This window comes from Opisthorchis viverrini (assembly GCF_000715545.1).
Source record: "Opisthorchis viverrini unplaced genomic scaffold opera_v5_251, whole genome shotgun sequence".
In the NCBI taxonomy this organism is placed as follows: domain Eukaryota; kingdom Metazoa; phylum Platyhelminthes; class Trematoda; order Opisthorchiida; family Opisthorchiidae; genus Opisthorchis; species Opisthorchis viverrini.
The window spans coordinates 730,923-753,093 of record NW_008751908.1 but is presented as its reverse complement, the minus strand read 5'-3'; the positions used below and the strand labels follow the sequence as shown (position 1 = coordinate 753,093).

General features: G+C 44.4%; 1 protein-coding gene across 1 annotated transcript; it reads right to left on the bottom strand.

The window, feature by feature from the left end:
• Nucleotides 1-355: 355 nt before the first annotated feature.
• On the bottom strand, nucleotides 356-16,304 carry T265_14736 (hypothetical protein; the record flags this gene model as incomplete). Its single annotated transcript, XM_009175007.1, has 5 exons — nucleotides 356-849; nucleotides 3,233-3,596; nucleotides 8,654-8,889; nucleotides 12,781-12,991; nucleotides 16,140-16,304. Coding segments are annotated over 5 exons (1,425 nt in total), but the record flags the coding sequence as incomplete, so codon positions are not given.
• Between the last annotated feature and the right edge of the window lie 5,867 nt (nucleotides 16,305-22,171).

Genomic DNA, 22,171 nt, shown 5'->3' with positions numbered 1-22,171 from the left:
TCTGTGATTGACGGTCCGTCAATCTCGTTGAAGTACCGCGCATCGAGAAAATGTTCCAGGTAGCCTGTGGATTATTATAGTCGTTTCATCTTCTTGCAGTCAACTGGCAGGGAGACGCTAATTCGCTGAACGAGGATTAGATCAGATCTACCTTAAAGCATGGGGAAATGATCGATACAGGACAGGTTGGACGAGGAAGCAAGGGCTAAGCGCATCACTCACCATCTTGCGTAACCTAGAGATGAGGTAACAAAGGAGTGTATTATGCAATATGGGGCACAAGGACAGTTCCGCTAACCGGCAACTCAAAATAGTTCCCAGAGAACTAAGAACCATAATATTTTGAGGTACTCCACGGGTTTTGACGGCAATTCATTGGGTTTATTTACAATTTTTACAACTACTTGACAATGTCATTCATATCTGATTTAATGTCCATCATGGAATGATTCGTTAACCGTTGGCGCTTGACCAATGGCTGTTTCTCCGCATCCACTTGTGTTCGCGAGTTTGGCTCGTGGTTACGGACAGCATACGACATGACCGCGTCATTGATGTCTTCCTTTCCCGGCACGACATAGCACACAGTCGAATACGGAGTGAAATGAAATTCCATTTTGAGGAGCTGATTGACTAAACACCATGCGATCACATGTTCCAAGAACATACGGTCCGTTTTTTCATCTATTTTGAGCATCGCTCGAGTTAGCCTCTGGATTTCAGAGTTAGCACTCATGAGCTCAACCAATTTTGGACCAGTTATGCGCTCCTGTTTCCGCGACATATGTTCCGAAAGCAGCGCTTTGATTTCCGAAATCAGTTGTGTCAGGTTTAGCGAAAGGACTGAACCTGTGGGAAGAATATAGAAAACAAACATGTTAAAACTTCCTAGCTATGCTTGGTCACAGAAATAAAGGGACTAACGTTAATGTATATTGTATCCCTGAGATCATCCACACCCCGACATATCCGTAGCCCCTATACCGAGCATTCCACATGTGACCCGCATTATCATCGTTCCATCCGTCGGTTTATGTTTATGCCACATCTGCGCCCAGTTGCTGGTTTAGCACGTAACGTTCACACGTTCCCGTACATTAGATGAGGAAATAGTCGTCAGGCTAATCGCAAATCCCACGATTCAGCAACGAAATCATGGAAACGCAGCACATGAAAGAGTCACGAAACTCTGAGAGAACAGATATGGTGCGAGATCAAAATATTATTGATGATCACTCTATATATTGAGCAATTATGCAACACATTCACGGGCTGGTAGACGTCTGAACACCAGGAGTGCCGAACCATTTAGCTACTATACGATGGGCTGTAGTGTCCCCGAATGACAACCAGTGCTACCTGACAGCTTGCCCAAAATTACGAATGCAAGATTAATTGCAGAGGCACTAGTATATTAAGAAACGCGCTGGCATCGTTTTGGAGATACCCGATTCTCGAGGATCCGTAAGAGGTTGTTCGCAATGCAACCCTTCACCAGGGTGTCAACAGACTTTGGAAAACGTTGCCTGATTCGTATGAGTCGTTTTACATAGCAAACACCTAAAAAGTACGTAGGTGAAACGGAAGGGTGTCTATACACCCATTTGCAAACTAATTTGTTTTTTTTTTTCGAGAGACTCACCTGGAACCCAGCTGAATCTCTCGTTTGTGATGTTCTCAGACAACTGAATGTGCAGCACCAGGCCGCCTCATGTTTCAGTCGCTACGATACTCGAGATATCGCGATACACGTATATCTTTGTAATGTACTACTCATAAGGTCGCTGAAAATCCGCCGACAGCCCACGACCTTTCTACATGATTTACGCTCGTTCCAGGTACAGGATCGATGGGATTTTGCCGATAGTTGGAAGTATGATGAATAAAACCAAGACTTCGTAGGTTGCATGGGAAAACATCCATTGGTTCGCGTCACGGGAAAACCTTGACCAGGTTGGAATCGCAGCTTAAAACACATTCTTTCGTGACGCCGCGCGCCACTCTAATTTTACGCTCAGCCTTATGGTTATTGGCATAACCCTTGCCTTCCACAATATACAACATTACAGCCGATATAGTTTCTCCAGTTACCCTCAATATCCGAAGCCACAAATATGTACTGTAGTATAGGGCTCTGCTCAAATACTACTTATCAACCAAACACGATTTTTAGGGGGCACCCTCTTTCGCATTGTCCGGTGTTCACCAGGGGTGGGATTTGTGGTTGTCTGTTGAATGGTGGACAAAATTGTCGCAAAGCTGCCTGACAAATAGGTATCAATTCTTTTGAGGTGGAAATCAAGAGTGCGGGTTGAACACACGGACCAGAGTTCGGATCGCAATGTATCCAGCCAATAATCAACGCCTTATCCCGCCAGGATGGTTAAGGTGTTAGTTGATTCATCACTGAATGATGGTGTTCCAACGAAGTTTTTCGATCCAACGATTCGCCCAGTTTTCACTTTTGAGTTGAGTGATTGCGAGCCTTCTAATAAATGCGGTTGCTGATAAAAATCAATCTCTGAGGTCGTGCCAGCAAGGCGGAAAATTACCGTGTTAATTTGGTTACTTGAATACGGTGAGTAATAGCGGATGTTTCGGCCTTGGTGGTAATAGCTTCCTTCAGCTTGCGCAGAAGCGATCACTGAGAATCAACAGCTTCAAGTTAATAGACTTTTCCTACTATATCGCCTAGGCGATTCTGAGGCAGCTGAAAATAGAACAGTAATGATGAGTGAAACCGATGAGTGAGAAGTCGTCGCTCGAGGAGCCAGTCAACATGTGTGACCGCGTGATGTGGATCCCGTGATTGAAGGATGAGCGGCGCCATATCTTGTCTAAGTGCGAAGCCACTCGTGGCCGAACGGTTGTGTTCAAACTACTAGCCAGGAGGTCGCGGGTTCGAGACTCTTCAGAGTTTCGTGAGATGCGCACTGCTGATGATTCCCATAAGGATGAAACAGCTGTTGCTTGCTTCTAGGCTTTTCAGCATAGATTGGCTTCACTTACAGGACGAAATCTCCATAAGAAAAGAACAGTAGTGACTCACCCCAACCCACTCAGGAGGCTCTTTTCGACAATGAGCGAAAAAATTCAATCAGCCTGGTAGCGTGGTCCCCATTTTTACGCTCATTGTAAACATGTACTCTTAAGTTAATCAGGATAAACTGCTAGAATCAAAGGTTGACACAAGCATCTTGGATCCATGGTCGTTCGGTCAAGTTTTGTCTACCTTTGTCCTTGGAGTTTGCGCGTCTGCAATTGTCACAAGATTCCGCACAATCGCTTGGTGACCATGTTGGATCGTCCAAGTGCTTGGATATTAATAGACGGCGACAAGTGACTGGATCCAAACAGTAGGCCACTATCTGCAGGAGTTTCGAAAGGCCAGTGCGTTCTGACGAGACCATACTGGCTAGTCGAAAGAAGTCGGAAAACCGCCACAAAACTACACATTCGGCCGCCTCAGAGTCACGACCAGCACGTCCAGATTCCTGATAATAGTTTTCCAAGCTTTTACTTGCGGAGAAATGCAGGACAAAACGGACGTCCGGTTTATCAATGCCCATTCCAAAAGCGACAGTCGCAACAATGACCTGAGAGTAAAAAACATCTGCTGATGTATTGAAATAAAAAGACAGATTGGTTGACTGTACATTACGCTGCTTCATGCACGGTACCATTAGAAAACCTGAGCAAGCAAGTCCATGGTGAAAATTTTGGAATGATGCTAAAGAGTGAAGTAGCGATTACGGTTAAAAATAGACTACAACGCTTTAAAGCTTATGTAACATGCACCGAGCATCCTTTTCTGGTATATTCCTACCTCAATTGGTGATGAAATGTTCGCAATCAAATTGCCCAGCTCAGCGAACAAACCACTTGGATGCCGAATACGTGTGGTGGTCGGTTTTTAACAGACTGAGCAATGGAAGGCGAGCGGTTCTGAGACTAGTTGGATAGCAGTTTGATGCTGCTGACTCGAGCACTACGCGCTGCACTAATACAACAGCTTATTGACTTATTTAATATGGTACAACTTATTCCAGTCGACTGCTAACTCAGCTTGACTGTCGACGACCCACATAGATCGAAACAAGATGCAAATTTTACTAAATGAAATATTTCACCCTTATTGTGGCCCATCAGGTAGATATGATATCCTGATTACTCTTTTGGCAAGATGATCATACAGAATGCTAATCTGATTTATGTGGTTCAACTTTTCCTGAATAGCGGTTGACTTGAGCAATTCCACCACTCGTAAACGGTCGGGTCGTTTATCCCAGATAATCGTTAATCACACAGAACATGATAACCATAGAACCAAAGGCTTCAGCTTTGACTGGATGCTAGTTCATTTATCATGGCTAATTGTTCCTCCCTGAAAAAACATAAGTCCATGAGCACTGACAATATAGGCAATTATTAGGACCAGCTCTAGCGCGCGACTACGTTGTAGAGATCCGTCAAATCATATCTCACGCAAAGAGCCATTAACAATCCATAGACCACCACCACAGTTTTGAACAGCATACAAGGACTTTTCCTGTGAACCAGTCAGTGTGAACACGCGCTCGTGCATTCCCATCCATATTTGCGTGATAATGAGCCACTCGAAGACCCATTTGCCGAAGCTCACCAGCCACGTCCTCTGTGTCCTTTTGGGAGAAGCAGTATATGATTCCTGTAGGAGAAATCAAGCCACCAAAAACAGTTAACACTGGCATTTCACCGTCATAGAAAATATACAGGAATTGTGTGGGCTTGGTACGAAAGTCAAAGGATCAAGCTATCAATGCCGATGTGCATAGAACAGTCATTCCAAATCTTTCTGGGACAATACCCTCTTCATTTCACCTACGCAAAGTTATTTGGTGGTTCAAGGGTAGTGATGACTAAACAACTGGTCGCATAAGAGTAACTTAGTCAAATGAGTGAGCCAGCTGAAACTCCTCCGTGCTGAGTGTCAGGAGACTTGGAATAAGTACAAAACAGGCCGTCTGACTCGAACCTCCTTCCTTGCTTTTGATTTCATAGCCACTTATAAGAGTTCGTTTTTGGGTTTTCACAATTGTATTCTGATCCCAAAATACTTCAAGGAAGCGAATTCGGTAAACTCGAAACTTTGACCACCTCCTGGCCTCAAAGGTTAAAAATAGCTGGCCACGACTGTGTGACTGTACGAACACAGTTAGATAACTTAGGATTTTCAATACTAGACAGGAATGCTGGAATCGTCCTATTTGGTACACAAAAGGCAGAAAGGCCTCAACTGAGAAATCCGGTTAGGAAGTAGCACAATATTTACGTTAGACAGCCAAATACAAGTCACATCACTGTTATATAATAGAATTGGGGAGCATACCAAAGAATGTCATAAGAATATGGCAGCTCATAGCACTAAAGGCGAAGCAAATGAGAACGTTTCGCATACCACTTTGCACCGTGCATTGCACATTGTTACGTGAGCATTCCACCTCATCAAAACGCGAGGCGTTCGTGATGGATTATACGAATATTTAAGTTATCAAAGGCATGTTCGAAAGCTTTTGACCTTACCGGATTGGCCACAGTAGCGATTTTGGATCAAAAGGTAAAGCTGCTGGACGGCAGATTTAGGCGGTCCACACGTTGTTCGTACCTGCGGTATGGATAAAGCACAACTGAGACGCATGTGCAGCATGGAATACATTTACATTGCATGTGAGAAAACTAAAGAAAACAGGAAACAACGTCGAGACTTCGCGAACCTCTAACGCAAACGTTCATCGGATAACCGAGCCTTAGGTCCACCAGCTTGTTGGTGGGCTCAACACGAACACGCGGCTACTGTGAATGCACCTGGAATGAACCAAGAACCGAGACGAGGTTGGTCTGATAGGAATGGCTCGTCGCTTCCACTCAGTGGCCTTCGAAACAACTCAAGATTCGATAAGGTCCGAATGCAATTTACAGATTCAAAGACCAGGCTTCTGAAACATCGGAAAATAGAAAATATACGGTGGGCTAAAAGAAGTGAGGAGCTCTGATCGCGGGTGTTGTTTGCTAAAGGCAAACAAACTTGTGGACCGACATTAAGAACAAACCGACGATAAGCCCAACTGGTCGGACCAAATTCTGGAAGATCAGGAACACCACTTCTTAACACTATGCAACCGTTCGAGCAATGTAGATTTGGGCTACATAGCTCGCCTGTCCCGAAATACAACGAAAGACTGCAATGGCACAACTACAGCAGGTGGTAAACCAAGCTAAGGTTATGCGCGGCCACTCCAATGGAGTGCGAGATCGATACCGGGATGAAGCAAGGTTAAGTCACTATCGAACAATAGTCCGTCCGGAAGTGTTACGCCACGGTGATAACTGCTAGATTTGCAGAATGGGCTGGCCAAAACACCGCTCCACGAATCCAAGGTCTGTATGCTGCTGTTAATCAATGACTGCGTTTTATATTCGCAGACTATGGCCTTCGGTTCAGCGGCACGTCGCTTTGACTTTGAAAATACTTGGCATGTATCAGCCTACACCGGGGGCTGAACAAAACACCCCGAATATTCAGCTAGATGGCTATCGGATAAAATGTCATAAGGAGTTCTGTTACCTTAGCAGTACACCATCCACAGACGTAATGCTTGATAGAGAAGTGAAGGCACAAACTGCAAGGGTCAGCACTGCATTTGGTCGCCTGAAGAGGCGTGTCTGGGGCAATAATCAATTCCGTATAGATGCCAGTATTGCAGTGTACCCAATATTGTGCAGCACGGAAACCTGGAAATCATGCAGATATGTTCGAGGTCCGTGACCCATTTCACCCGCAATGTCTCCACAAAATTCTACGGATAAGATTAGCAAACCGAGAAGGGGAAACACCATTGGAGTCGAAAGTAGTCTGATACGAAACCAACTGTGGTGCTGAGGTTGCTCAACAAGAATGGCCGAAGCTCCCATCGCAAAACTACTGGACTAAGATCAGCTAAAGAATAGTTTAAAATAAGGAACGCCCTAAGTTACACCTTCAGGTAAGTTTGAAAACCTTTGATTTCCTCATTTGGTCACGCGAGGACCGGGCACTCTATGGAGTGGCTTGGGAAATGGCTATCCACTCAAATTTGATAGGCTTTGAAGTGCTTCAAAACAACCGAAGTACTCAGATGGGAACAGATGCCCATAGTGCAGCCCCGACCATGTCAACTTGTTAAAAGGGTAGATCCAGACACCTTGGTGAGGCTGGCCTCGGGGATCACCCACTGGCCCACCTGCTAGACCTAGAAGGCAATTTGGTTCTATTTTTAATCAGTATCTGCCCGAGGGACGACAACATAGTTGCCCATGTAGTTAACTATGGGAAAACTATGGTTAGCAGTCAATAGAACGTAAAATCTCAGGAGTACGACGAAAAGGATGAGGGCATGAACTAGTCACTTGCTGCCTTAACGATCCCGGAGCAGCCATAACTTATAACCGTAAAAACCCACCGTAAACCCACCTCGTAATACAGGTTTTTTCTGTTGTAGCACGAGCGAACAACGAGACATCTATCCGGCTGCAAGCCCAGCATTGACTGTACATCCACAACGACATTACCAGAGGCTGTTGCTGTGATTCCCAGTATGGGCACAGTGGGAAACTGGCGCCGGAGCACGTGGAGAAATTGATAATCCGGACGAAAATCATGTCCCCACTGGCTAAGACAATGCACTTCATCGATGGCTATACGACCAAGAAGACCTTTACTGTAGGCAGCTTCCAGTCGATTCAGAAGACGCTTGCTCTTTGCTAATTTCTCCGGTGTCACGTACAGCAACCTCAAAGAGATTGATTTCTTGGTGTTTCTGTATGGAACGGGGAAACCAGGATCATTCGGTCAAAGGTTCCTGTAGACTGTGTATGAATCAAAATGCTAGCAAGAATAAAAACAGTTCGCATTTCGGCAGGAATCGCATATCATTTTGTGGTTCCTTCGAGCATAAGACAGTTATCTTCATATGACTAACCTCATTCGCTATAAAACCGTAGTAGCCTTCCCCAATAAGTCGTTTTAGCTGGTCACAAGATAGGTGATGATGATGAAGTAGCACGGTAAGTTGCTGCGAACTGCACACCTAGTGTCATCCCGATCCTGCATCCAGAATGGCAAACGCAAGACGGCAGAGCGAACAGAAACGCCATTGTGATTCAGATGTTGATATCATGCACCAAATTTATTAGATCGGTCTTCGCATGATCGGTAATGAACATAACAGAAGATTCAACATTCTTATCTGCACGCACAAAACTCAGACTAGCCAGTTCACTGGTGTTCCGCAATGTCTGCGCAGTCACAGGATAAGTGTTAGCACTAGTAGGAAGTATTTTGGGTTGATAACCAAGACAATGAGATATCCATTCAAGAGTTAGAGCTAGTTCCGTGCTAATTTCGTGCAATTGGGTTTCAAGTAGAACATAAGGTTGACGGAAACCCGGGGACTGCGCCTACCTGATGAGCCCCAAAAAGGGCGAAACCGGTCGTGGGCTATCGACGGATTTTCACAACCTTATGAGCAGTACGTTACAAAGAAAACAAGGTTATCCAGCTTCAAACACTAATTTTTGGTCCGACACCAAAAACAAACACACGCAGCAGATGAGCTTCGGAAAGCAGACTACTCACATACTTTCCAACGAGCGAGTCCAAAATCTCTTTCTGCTCCGTCAATGGTGTATTTGCATCGAACGCCTTGACCATTCCTTCGGGAATTCCAGATCGGATTAAATTCATGGTCTGATCGGTCATTAGCGATACCAGTGGGCTGATAACTAGGGTCACGGGGTTTGTCTTCTGATCCGGACGAAATCGCGAGTGGTCTAGCAGGGCAGGGAGTTGGTAGACGAGACTCTTTCCAGCACCTGCAGTCATAAGAGGCGAACAGCACAGCCGGAAGAGGAACAGTGTTTTTATACAGACACTATTAGTTTCGTAATCACAAAGGCAGATAAAGGTAACGCCACCGTCGCCATGAATAAGACTGACTATTTGCAGGTTAGACAACACCTAGCTCATGGGTCCCACCGAGAAATTAGCAGTGACGATTACGTCAATGATGAGTAAGAGTAAGGTTGAAGTTGGGGCGTAGCTAAGGTCGGTTGTAAATCATCTGGGTCAAGGCAAGTATCGGTTGTACCCAAAAAAGTACAATCCAACCACGACTTTATGGGCCACCTGATATTCACAAGGTGGGTGTTTCCATAAGACAGGCTCGACACACATGAGCTAGCCAGATTCCTGGCAGGTATCCTAAAGTCACTAACCGATAATTCGTCCACATACATTCAAGATTCTGGACTGCGTTTCCGTTAGTTCTGATGTCAACTCGATGTACACCAATATTGCCAAGACACGCTTTTGAGGTAGCAAGGCGATTATTATTGGCAGACACAACGTTGCAATGAAAACACAACTCTCTGTAGCTGAGATGGATGAAGCTTAAACCTTGGTCAATTCGCTTTTACTCGGCTACGTACTCTCAAAAACAAGGTCTTGTAATAGAATCTCCAAGATCTTCAATTTTGGCCGAAGAAAGACCGAACAGAAAGCTCTAGCCGGGTTCGAGCGTCCACCGACGTTTTTTGGCGTTCAGTAGATGACACGCTCGTCGTGATCAATATATTAACACTTTGATCTCCACATTAAGTTTAGCATGGGGCAAAAGTTCACTCCTTGACTGCATGACACAAGAATGATGGGGAATTAAAAATTACTGTTTACCGGGTACTAAAAGAGAGTGGCGAGGTCTTAAACTACTCACCACCACACCCAAAGGCAGCATACGTCGGGTGACATAGAAGCTAGGCAGCGAAAGGGCGTTTTAGTGGAGCGATTGTTAACCAAAAGCACTGTATACAGAAGAGGTTGACCAAGCAGTAACACAAATTGAGGTAAAAAAAAGGGGACCCCAAGACGCTGAATACCCAGTGGGTCTAATGGAGCGACAACTAAGATGGGTAAAGGCCCGGGAATCGCTGAGAACACCAAACATCCCATAAAAAACAGGAGCATCATAAGTTACTAGGAGGGTGTTGAATAAGGCTAACATTGGAGTGACGTTCCAGAAGGAATAAAACTTTGCGCTCAGTATTGGTGCAACTGAAGGAATGTCTTCTGGTTAAAAGGACTGGGGACTGTGTATACAAAATAACGTATCGACCGCACGGTTTATATGAGCCAAACATCCAGGGAGTTGCACACCAGGATCGGTGACCGTAAGAGGCGTGTGAACAGATAGCCGTGTTTAGGATGGAGAGAGATTTATTTGATCCCTGAATGAACACAGGCTAATGGCGAGCTCAAAGGTGCTATAAGGAGTATGTTGGCAAAAGTTACTGCGTAACTGATTAAGCATGCTGAGCTGCAAGTTTTGGAAGGAAAACAACCCTTGAGTGTGCCGTGCAAATCGGTTAGAGAAAATGATATTTTTACGATTGAGAAACTCCAAGCACTCGAGCTATCAAACTTTAATACGAAAACAAGTGGCTAGTGGGGATACTGACATCAGGAACCCCAATATGATGTGGCGCACGCCACTCAGGTTCGGAAACTCATAAGTTCATCATCTAAATAGTCCTCAAGTGGACAAACATCGCTACTAACAAGGGGCAAGTTGGACTCGCATTAACCAAAGAAGCACTTGTTTCGAAGAAACAACGTCGAGGATTCCAAACTTCTTCCTTCACTAGGAGAAATACTACCGTATGGGTTTTGCATTAGGGTGCTGAAAATTTATCCGTATCCGAGTATTTTTGAGCACATTTCGTTATGATGGGATGAAATCTTCTATTACATCCAAAGTGGATACTCCGGATGTCCAGTATTCTCATGTCCATGATTCACACACACAGGCACATACTAGCCCAACATGGTGATCCAGCGAAATGGATGTCAGATCCCGTGATCAAGGTCACGTGTTTTTCATTTAGCTACCAAGCAGAATAACACAGGTTTGTGAAACTTTTGCCACCCAAACGTTTTAAACTTATTTACTAGTGTACTTCAGTTAAAAATTGTCCGGTTCACCTGCGATTTAACCATCAATTCTAATAATAATTGACTCATCTCACTCACTGACTTTTAGGAACTCCTATGCTGCACTCTCGACACAGATTCTATAGCATTAAATACCGGCAGTGATGGAGTTGCAAATCCACTCCACTCGGTCCCAGTTTAGCTGATATTTTTGTGGACAAGCCCGAAAACGCTTTGAAAGCAACCACAGAATAGGTACCGTTTTACAAACGACATGTTAATGAATTTTTCAATTATTCCTGAATCCCATGCTAAAAATCTAGTACTAAATGTTTTTAACACTGTCCATACTGCACTGCTTTTTACTGAGGAAGAACATTCAATTGGCAACTTCCGGTTTCTTGATGTTGCATCAACTAAGGGCCGGACGGTACGAAAAACCTACACGATCCGGTCAGTAGACAACATCGTGGACCTGAAGAGCTCGTAAGGCCTGCACACTTGACAAATCGGCTGCTAGACTGCAGCTTACCTGGCGAACTTTAAGAGAGAATGGTCACCCAGGTAAGTTCGTACGGGGGCATTCCAGACATCAAGTATCCAAGAGAAGAAGCCCAACAGTAACAAAGCCCATCCACATTCAGATGTTATTTCGAAGCTACGCGGCTTCATAGAATATGCTCCGGTGCCTGACTACCTGCCTGAGGCCAACGTTCAATATAGCACAGCAGAGGATACAATTCAGCATCAGCTTAATACAAATCTGTCCGAAATTACGTAATCATTTGTTTGCGAATCTTCCGCAAACTATGTGGATCGAACGACACGGCTCTCGTCTCATATAATCAGGGGACACCTATCGATCTGCCGAAAAACTGAAACAGCCAAACGCGTGACAGCCGTTATTCCGAGCCATCTGATCGATACCGACAACCGGATCGATCCCGCCGTGATTCAGCGTAATCTATTAGGTACGAAAAAATCTGCAAAGGCTATTCACGAACGTATGTTCGAAAAAGCTGAGGCGATCGCCATTCGATTAAATGACCTATCTCTGCCAGGAAAAGACACATGGGAGCTCTGTCCTTGTCTTGGCCTGCTAATGAGTAATAAGTGTAGTTTTTATGCCAATAGTATAGCAACACTGGGCGTTTGCACGATGAGACGCGATTGAAAACTTCTATATCTCCTTATTGAAATGAGGATATTTAATAAGCAGGATGAGTCGTCATAAAGACATGTTCTTATATCACAAAAAATGATTGAGTACTGGGAACTCAAGCGACATTGGGTTATCGCACAACGATTGGCCATATCTTCCGGCTATATTACGTTCAACAGGTACTTCGGAGCATATCTGATGAGTCAATGTCCGTCAATAGTGATTAGCCCACTGGAAGTCTGTGCATGGAGAAAACTGTCATGAAAACTGTCATCAGAATGCAGTGCAGATTGTGCGACACCCATGGTTATTTTATCGATGATTTCGAAAACAATAATCTGTGGGACCTGGCAGAGGTGTTCAACGCGGATCGACGGTACAGGGTCAAATACACCCTCGTGCACACTTCCCGCTGTCCCTGTAGAAGACAACAGCGTACTGCACTTGTTACTGCCACTGTTCCGCCGTAATCCCGCCCTGTGCGTGAACCACTGTGCTCAAAACCTAATACATGAGTATTTTCGAGCACCTATTGGAAAACGTATTGGTCAATCTGCAGTTAGGATGCGCTAACGTAGGTGGACATGACATGTACAAAAAGGCGACAAACACTTACCAGTCGGCATGACCAAAATGACATCTTTTCCATCCAATGTGGCGTTGATGGCCCTCAGTTGAAGTGGTCGGAAAGCGCTGAGGTGGAACAACTCCCGTTGCACTCGCAACACTTCCAAGGACCATGGAAATCCATCTGCTCTGTCATACGGAGAGGAATTCGAACCACTGGATAGCTCGCGGACCTGCGCAGTCCTCAGTTTAGTTTCCGTCTGCAAGGCATTGTTGAGCGTGTATGAATATGTCAAAGGTGGCAAACATGAGCATGAGCGTAGAGCATATGTGGACCATACTCAAAAAGTCTAGGTACTGTTCTTTAGAGTGGGAGTGGAACACTTATTCAACGTATAACGAATGAATTCCCATCTAGATATACGCAACGCACAGAAACGGTGTAAAATAAGATGTTATACTCTGAGTAACAGGACAGATTCTAGCCCAATTAGTGTAGTCTTTAAACCACATTTTGAATCAACATGTCTAGAAAGCGCAAGCTGCCCTATAAATGCACCAAAAATGAAACCATATGTAATCGGGACTTACGATAAGAAATTAGACTGAAGGAAATTCGATGGTAAGGCCTATCTGATGAAGTCGGTTTACAGAGGAATGATAGCATCATCATGAGAGACGTACTGTAAGTTAAGACACAAGTAAACAAGTGAGCTTGCAAATGAACCAGCAATCAAAGTAAATTCCGAAGGAAAGTATTAACTTGGGTCTTGAACAGTTGGACGTTATTGTAGGCCAGTAATATTAACGGTGGTAGGAAGTGCCAAAATCCTGCTGTGCAAGGGAAGAACACAGACGCAGGATAGTAATAACTTGGTTAAGTTGGCTGGAAGAACAAATTTTATGAAAACGTTCAAATGTTGTAGCAAGGAGAAAGTTGATGCTAGTTCGGGAGATGCGATAAGAAGGATAGACAGGAGACTGAAACTGTCTGAAAGAGGTAAGATGACAATGGGGCTAATAATGTTTATTCGATTTCAGCCTGCGCCGATATCAGAAACCAGAGGAACAACCCGTTGAAGTGTACCGCTAAAAAACCTCAGATTCAATTGACCAGTTTCGAATGCGTCCATCACGTAGTTCATTTTTACGTATCAGTATACCGTACACAATTGAACGTTTTCCAGATATCAACACAAAATGTGTCCAAAGAAGATCAGATGTGGGAGATGTGCTTTGGTAGATCATTTGTGAAGCTAGTTTCCGTCTGCAAGGCATTGTTGAGCGTGTATGAATATGTCAAAGGTGGCAAACATGAGCATGAGCGTAGAGCATATGTGGACCATACTCAAAAAGTCTAGGTACTGTTCTTTAGAGTGGGAGTGGAACACTTATTCAACGTATAACGAATGAATTCCCATCTAGATATACGCAACGCACAGAAACGGTGTAAAATAAGATGTTATACTCTGAGTAACAGGACAGATTCTAGCCCAATTAGTGTAGTCTTTAAACCACATTTTGAATCAACATGTCTAGAAAGCGCAAGCTGCCCTATAAATGCACCAAAAATGAAACCATATGTAATCGGGACTTACGATAAGAAATTAGACTGAAGGAAATTCGATGGTAAGGCCTATCTGATGAAGTCGGTTTACAGAGGAATGATAGCATCATCATGAGAGACGTACTGTAAGTTAAGACACAAGTAAACAAGTGAGCTTGCAAATGAACCAGCAATCAAAGTAAATTCCGAAGGAAAGTATTAACTTGGGTCTTGAACAGTTGGACGTTATTGTAGGCCAGTAATATTAACGGTGGTAGGAAGTGCCAAAATCCTGCTGTGCAAGGGAAGAACACAGACGCAGGATAGTAATAACTTGGTTAAGTTGGCTGGAAGAACAAATTTTATGAAAACGTTCAAATGTTGTAGCAAGGAGAAAGTTGATGCTAGTTCGGGAGATGCGATAAGAAGGATAGACAGGAGACTGAAACTGTCTGAAAGAGGTAAGATGACAATGGGGCTAATAATGTTTATTCGATTTCAGCCTGCGCCGATATCAGAAACCAGAGGAACAACCCGTTGAAGTGTACCGCTAAAAAACCTCAGATTCAATTGACCAGTTTCGAATGCGTCCATCACGTAGTTCATTTTTACGTATCAGTATACCGTACACAATTGAACGTTTTCCAGATATCAACACAAAATGTGTCCAAAGAAGATCAGATGTGGGAGATGTGCTTTGGTAGATCATTTGTGAAGCTGTTGCTGAAAATCCATCGACAGCTCACGACCGGTTTCGCCCTTCTTGGGGCTTATCAGGTAGCCGCAGTCCCTAGGTTTCCATCAACCTTATGTTCTACTTGAACCCGAATCGCACGAAATTAGCGAACTATACTCATTTGCACATTAACTTGGTTTTGACGAGAGACTCACCTGGAACCCAGCTGAATCACTCGTTCCATGATGTATTTAAGCAACTGAATGTGCTGCACCAGGCCGCTTCATGTTTCAGTTGGTATGATATTTGATATATCGCGATACACGTAAAGACGTAATACTGGAAGCCTATGGAAAATGATTCTAATCTTGAACAAGGACTTTGAGCACCAGAAACGGGAAAGGATGAAATGGTGCGAAAACTGCTCGTGGCAGCTTTCGCTAAGTTTCGGACTTCCGGCAGGCGCATTTGATAGTTGTCCCTGCGACCGACAAGACGGTCTTTCGCCCAACCGACGGTTGTAAGCAACACGTAATCGTACTAGGTGAATGGAGAGACTGCTTCTATGGGCCACAGCACGGATACAAGCATGACTGAACTACTCAGGGAGCGGCAGCTAACCTCCTTAAATTATCAGTTCCAGCTCCCTATCTATGCCAATACAAACCCGTCTATCTGTAGCTCTATAAATTCAGTACCGAATCCTAGTCCATTACCCATCAAAAGAATCTGTCAACTCTCTGAGTGAATGTTTTGAGGTGGAGACAACTGAAATGTTTGTGGTAGACTGGCACTAGATCTTTCACTCTATTCTTCTTTGCCATAGGACTTCATTTAGGTGAACTGAGAAGGTTGTGGGGCAAATGGGTACCACAATGGGGTTAGTGTCAACGGCGATCCCCTAAAATCACGCGTTCCAAAAACTTCAGGTTGAAGTGGCGGCGACGAATGGAAACCAAGTAACCGCGAAATCTACCTTATATCTCCAACGAGACTCATCCAACGGAGAAGCAGTCTTCTCACCGGCACATTGTTATCTATGTGAGGATCTTGGGAAAAATACGACGGCCGGATAATCACGGGGTTCCAACCACAACTCAGATTTACTGTTTGATGGTAGAAAATCACGGTATCAGAGCGCCAGTACACTAAAAGTGGACGAAAGGCCCGATCAAAACGCACTCACCTCAGAGTATCTCTTCTGAAGTGCTTGGCGTTCCTTATCAAGGACCCTTATTTTTCTGGTTACCGTATCCAGATCACATTTGATCGAATCCAATTCCTTCTGCAGGTCTAGAAAACAAGGGAGTTGTAGGTCAGGTTCGTCTTGTGATCCACAAACACTGGAGTCCTACGGTTCCGCCAATGTTCTGAATTAGTACTACGGGGTTGCCTATTATATACGGCTACAAGGATAACCTAGCGTCACTTAAGATCACTTAAGGAAATATCCTGTAGAGGTAGTTGTCTGGGGAAGGGTTTCACTGATAGCGTCAAAGACAGCAACCAATTCCCCAATGCATTGTTTGAAAGCCTCTTACAATTGCACTAAACTAGATATGCATTTCTAGGTGAAACCCATTTCAGCCTGTTTGCTTATTTTTATAAGGTTGAAAAAACAAGCCCAAAAACAATTTGGCCTCAATTTCGGGGAACACGAGTTTAATAGAACTCCCATAGAAAATGCTCACCCTTTAGAGAGGCGCCCGAATAAGTGGGGCTGTCCAGCACTAGAATCTACAAACTATTGAATAGTATTGAAAACTATGCAGTCTCACAGATGAATACTCTAATTTGTTCAAAGTTCGCAGACCCGCAGATTTATCAACCAGAGGCTTTCAGTTCCTCAGTTAAAAGCCAAGAGTTCCCACAACTTTTGGTTACAGGGAGCCATCTATCCGTATTGTGAGCCATCAGCCCGGTTTAGAAGAACCAGCCATGCGACCCTTTCGCAAGCAGCTTCGGTTCGTTAACCACGTCACACGCCCACCAGGTGACCGTCAGTTCGCTCCGGTTTGGAGTAAACCGCTTATGAGCCTGCAAATCTCGTCTTATTGACCGGCTGTGCAAACCGATTGGCCGGTGCACGGTCTTCTTGTCAACACCCTGAAACAGGTAACCTGGAAGCCAGGCAAGCGATCCTTATGCATCCACCTGATAAGTTCAAATGAGGACGAAGAATGTGGCGTGATTGGCCTCTTTTGGGATCAAATTAAATCCTAGCTTAAACCTTATAAGGGGAGTCCCCGGAGAGAATCCCCGTCAGACGAGGCCACAACATACATTTCTCGTAGAATTTTTCTAAGATAATCCCGTCACCTACCGATTTTTTTCCCTGGTGAGTGATCTCAACGCTACCTGTACATTTCATTGATATCTACAGGAAATTAACGCGATCACATGAATGGGTGCGACAAATGACCAGCAGTTCATGCACCCAATTTCCTTCTGAGCAAGGAGCATCATAACAGACTGGACCCAACCACTACACATTTCATTAACGGTTTGTATACCAAAAAGCATAGGGCAAGATGGCGGACGGAAAATGACAGTAAAAGCAACTAGTCTAGTGAAACCAATACAGCAGACAAAGATCGCCAGACTCAGGTTCTAGCAACGTACTTGTACGCATGAATCAGCGTCGGTCCGTCGATGCAAGACACGACTAGGCTAGTCATGAATTCTACGTATTTACGTATTTATTTGTGGCGTCGGAACACCACCGCTTCAGCATAGGATAAAAGATGGCTATTGTTCTGCCAGTTTATGGTTGTCTTGAATCTTTGCTCTCGTTTAAACCCAGCAAGTGACAGGCGACTATGCCGAGCGAGGGTTTCGAACCACTAAGTGCTCAGACGCACGACAAACTACATGAGCAACTGGTGGTGAACATTTGTATCAACGCCATTGAGATACCAAAATCAAGGTTAAAAACGGGGAGTGTTTTTCCTTTTTCTAGACGTCCAGATGGTAGGAAATAAATATGGGTCACTTATAACGTCGACCTGGACATGGTATTCCCCAATAAAGTATGAATGGTTCGTTTTTCAGAGCCAAAGAAATTGGCTGAAACGTTTAAAAAAGCTTCTGAAGGTATAACTACCAAACTACACCTGTTTCAGAGTGTGGGACAGGGATGGAAACGAGACGGTGTCCTTAGAAAACATTTTTCATAAAAATACCGTCCAAATAGAACCAGAATGATTGATTATTCGATCCCGACAAAGCCGAAACTAACCAGAAACTTAAAATATAGCGTACCCAATAACTCAAACTGTTTGTCCTGAAGCAACCAAAGCCTGTAGCGAAACTCAGGGAAACTCCTAGCGAGCAGCTTAAAAGCCTCAAGGCAGCGGTGGTTCGCATAAGACTGTTATAGCAGTCTACATTTTTAAGAAGCAAGTCGCCACACATGTTCCAGCCCCCAAACTGGAGGAACAGGAGATTGTGTTAGTCAGACCTCTAACCATTGACCAACTTGGTATCAGGGGCTCTTAGAGTGTTACACGTACACTATTCGGTACAGCCCAATGGTTATGGAGGTACAAAAACCTCTACACCGCGATGAGATTTTGTCTCTTCTCAGAACTCAGTATATCCCCTGTGGAACGCTGCTCTTAGGTTAACCCTTCGAGTGAATTTATATGGAACAGCAGCCCCGGTCCACTACCTACTGCGTACTGTTACGGGCACCAACACTCTTCTTCAATTATACTTAAAATATTTCATCCACGGTAAGCTGCGTCCGTTCCAACAGTACATTGTCTGTAAATAGCAGAGTTCCCTTTGGCATATTCGTATATGGGAAGTTGACATTAGGACTCAGAAGAATGTTATCTAATTTCACGGTGAAACCTGTTGGCAAAGTCGTGTGAATTCGTAATATGGGTGTTCAATTTGCAGATGAAAGGATTCGGGGTAACTGCCAAGGATATGGCCAGCTCATGTTGTGGAGATGCTAATCCGTTTACTATCTCTCTCATAAACATATTTTTATCATCATCAGCAATACAAGAGTAATACATACTGGCGCCTAACTGCAATATAAACACGAGGGAGGAAAGCCTTGGTGAAAGAAAAGAAAATGGGGGTAAATCCTGTATTAGTAAGGAAAACGACCAAGCGTGAGATGCCCACACATTTGGACAGCATTAAAATAAACGCACGTGAGCATCATTTCGAAGTAGGGCACTAGCAACGGGATCGCCCAGCGTATTTTACGGACCACACCCATCATAAGCTCGGCACACAACAGGCGAACTTCAGCTAGGCCATCTGGCCGGGAAATGACAGCATGCGCGCCTATGAGGTCTGTTGTGCGTCATATCCTGTAGGATTTCTCGCCACCTGCAAGCACAATATGGCGGGCCCTAGCCAGGAAAGTGGGAAGATCCCGCAGCACTCAATCCGACTGTGGTCGCCTTCATTTAACGTTATCATGTCACAACCTGGGTAAGTTTGACAGACTCTGAAAGCGAAGTTGAAGTGTAATTTTAGAAAACGGTCGATACGACTTCCCTTGTCCCAAATGGTTTATCACAGGTCTCAAGATGTGATTACAAGATGTGATGCTCTTAATGTCAGTCAGTCGGGATGGTTCATCAGCTAAGTGCTGTTTGACCTTCTGGAGATAATCCTTATCCACCCCTGTAATCAATATATTGCCCATCTGTCTTAGGGCATTTAACACTCTCCGATCTGCTGGTGAGACAGTTGAGGCTCGTGAGGGCTGGAACTTAACCACGACCAACTGAACATAAATTTTCTCCGCTTCCACTAAGGGAAGCAACTAATTTGCTATCCTCATAAACCTTAATGTGAGATTAAAACCCCTCTCTAACAAATAATCTTTCGTTTGGCGACCTATCTGATAAATTTATTTCAATGCGTGGAACAGTGTACGGCTCAGGTCTTTCTATGGGCTCACTGGAAAGCGTAGGGGGGGGGCGAGATGGACTAAGTGGTTAGAGCGCGAATTTACTGATCTGAAGGTCTGTGGTTTGAATCCGACCTCTGCCTCTCGACTTCCCCTGTCTAGGCTTGGGCAACCTGGCAGCATCCCAGCCCTCGTGATTCCTTCGTGTGGCACGGCAGCTAGGCACCAAAAAAGTGCTACAGCTGAATGATTGATTGATAAATTGGTTGACTGATTGACTGGAAAGCTCAGTTGTAGAAAACTCTTCGAACTAATTTAGTTGTCTATCTTAGCAATATTGCCCTTAGTGCCGTCACTTCTGTGGAATTCGTGTTGGGTGACTGGAAATAGACGAAAGAGTGGGCTCTAAAGATTTTACTTGGGGTGAAACATGTGGACAGGTATCAGGCAAACGCTGAAGTCTCTGTTTCAGGAATGACGTGGACGCTAGGATGGCTATTCGGACAAACTCAACAGAAATATCTGGTGACTTAGTAACCGCAGATGAGTATGCTGTCCTTCAGACAACAGCTGAGCAACTGAAGACATTCATGAGATCTCAAAGATGGCTAAAGTATGAGTAGCACTCTACAAGGGGACCTCTGAGCCCTGCAAACGAAGGATTGCCTCCCGACAGATATACTTTAGGGTTGCCTTTACAAAATCAAATGCAACGAGTGTACCGAGGTCTACGTAGGACAATCGAATAGGGAACTTGACATCAGAATCGGTGAGCATATCAACATCGTCCCCATCGACAGCACAACGTCGTGTTCACCACTCCACCGGCGAACACAACGGAAGGATAAACAAGCCTACGACAAACACAAATGGATACGAAGCGCCAGTCAGAGACTTGCCAACGGTGACAGACACGGTAGAAATTGACTATAAAATAGCTCAAGAGGTTTTGAGGTGAGTACTACGATGGGACTGGTCACCAGGTATATGAGAATCGCCAAGCATCCCAACATGAACAGACTAGGAGGTGTAGAAATGGGGCGTTTGGACAGCCAAGATATGTAGCAGTGTGCGTTTAGCAATCGCCTACAGAAGTCGTACGAAAAGCATCTAAACATTCTGTCACCAAGTGCAGAACCTTACGGCATGAATGCAATCTTATTTTGAAATGTGCCATTTGTGACGTGGTCGAAAACACAGTGTATTATTTGGATGGTGTGTTGTCTGTGCAGTTCAGGCCAGATGTGAAGCAGGTCGTCCGATGGAACCGGATCGGATTCAGTTGCCCTATCCAACATGCGATGTTAAATGGAAAAATATGAGTAGACATAAAAAGTGGTAGTGAAGTTTGGATACGCCTGATTAAATAAAGGCTAAACCAATAAAACATCTGACAAAAAGTCGACCAGTACCTTCGACGACAGAGGCTCCCTGCATTCGGTTTGTCACTCAACGAATATCAACTGGGCAAACTGAGCTGTAAATATGTAAGCAGAAGGATAACAGTAGAAGAAAAGGCTCAAGGTATACATCTGCGCCGTTTTCTAGGTGAACTACTAGACTGCGTTGTAGCCCACAACAGAACGTGTGAGACAGTCAGTGTTTTGTTCAAGATTTTCAGCGAGAAAGTGATGGTCACAATCGGGAAACATACTTAAAACTCATTAGAACAAACCCTGAAGAAACTGTTGCAAAACCGAAAAAGTGGAAAATAGGTGTGGCAAGAAATACAGGACAACCCCAAGGCACTGTCCTACAGAGAAGCCTTTGTGGAGTATTACGGCTATTTCACAATTTTAAGTCGTTCCACAAAAATTCAGATTGAAGTGCGCATGACAACGTGAATGACACTCTTATTTTATCAAAGCATCCCAGAATTAGCTTTATTTATAACTACGTGTGCTGGCATGTTCGGTTCAGTATAATGAGTGCATGTGAATTGCAATAGGTATTGGAAACAGTGCAACTCTGAACAGACAGTGAGATTTTCCCGCCCAGCACCAATTCACAATGACATCCTCCTTCCCCCAAACAAGATCCGACCCAGACAGCCTAAATCGGAAGGCCTGTAACTGTCCGCTTGGCCTAACTACACATGCTATTCAACACGAGTCCACTTAAAACCAAGTCAGTAAACATCCTAACAGACCATTCGCGGAATATACTAAATTCCCGACATTCTTCAAATGCTGCTTACTAAGTAATTACTGGATCTCATCCCACTTCCTCCAGTAACTGTTAGCCTGTTAGCTACAAATAAAACCAAGACCGCAGACAGCTCAGAGTGATAGATAGCGTCCAGCTGTAGCACCCTTCCGGTGCCTGGCTGCCATGCCACCCGA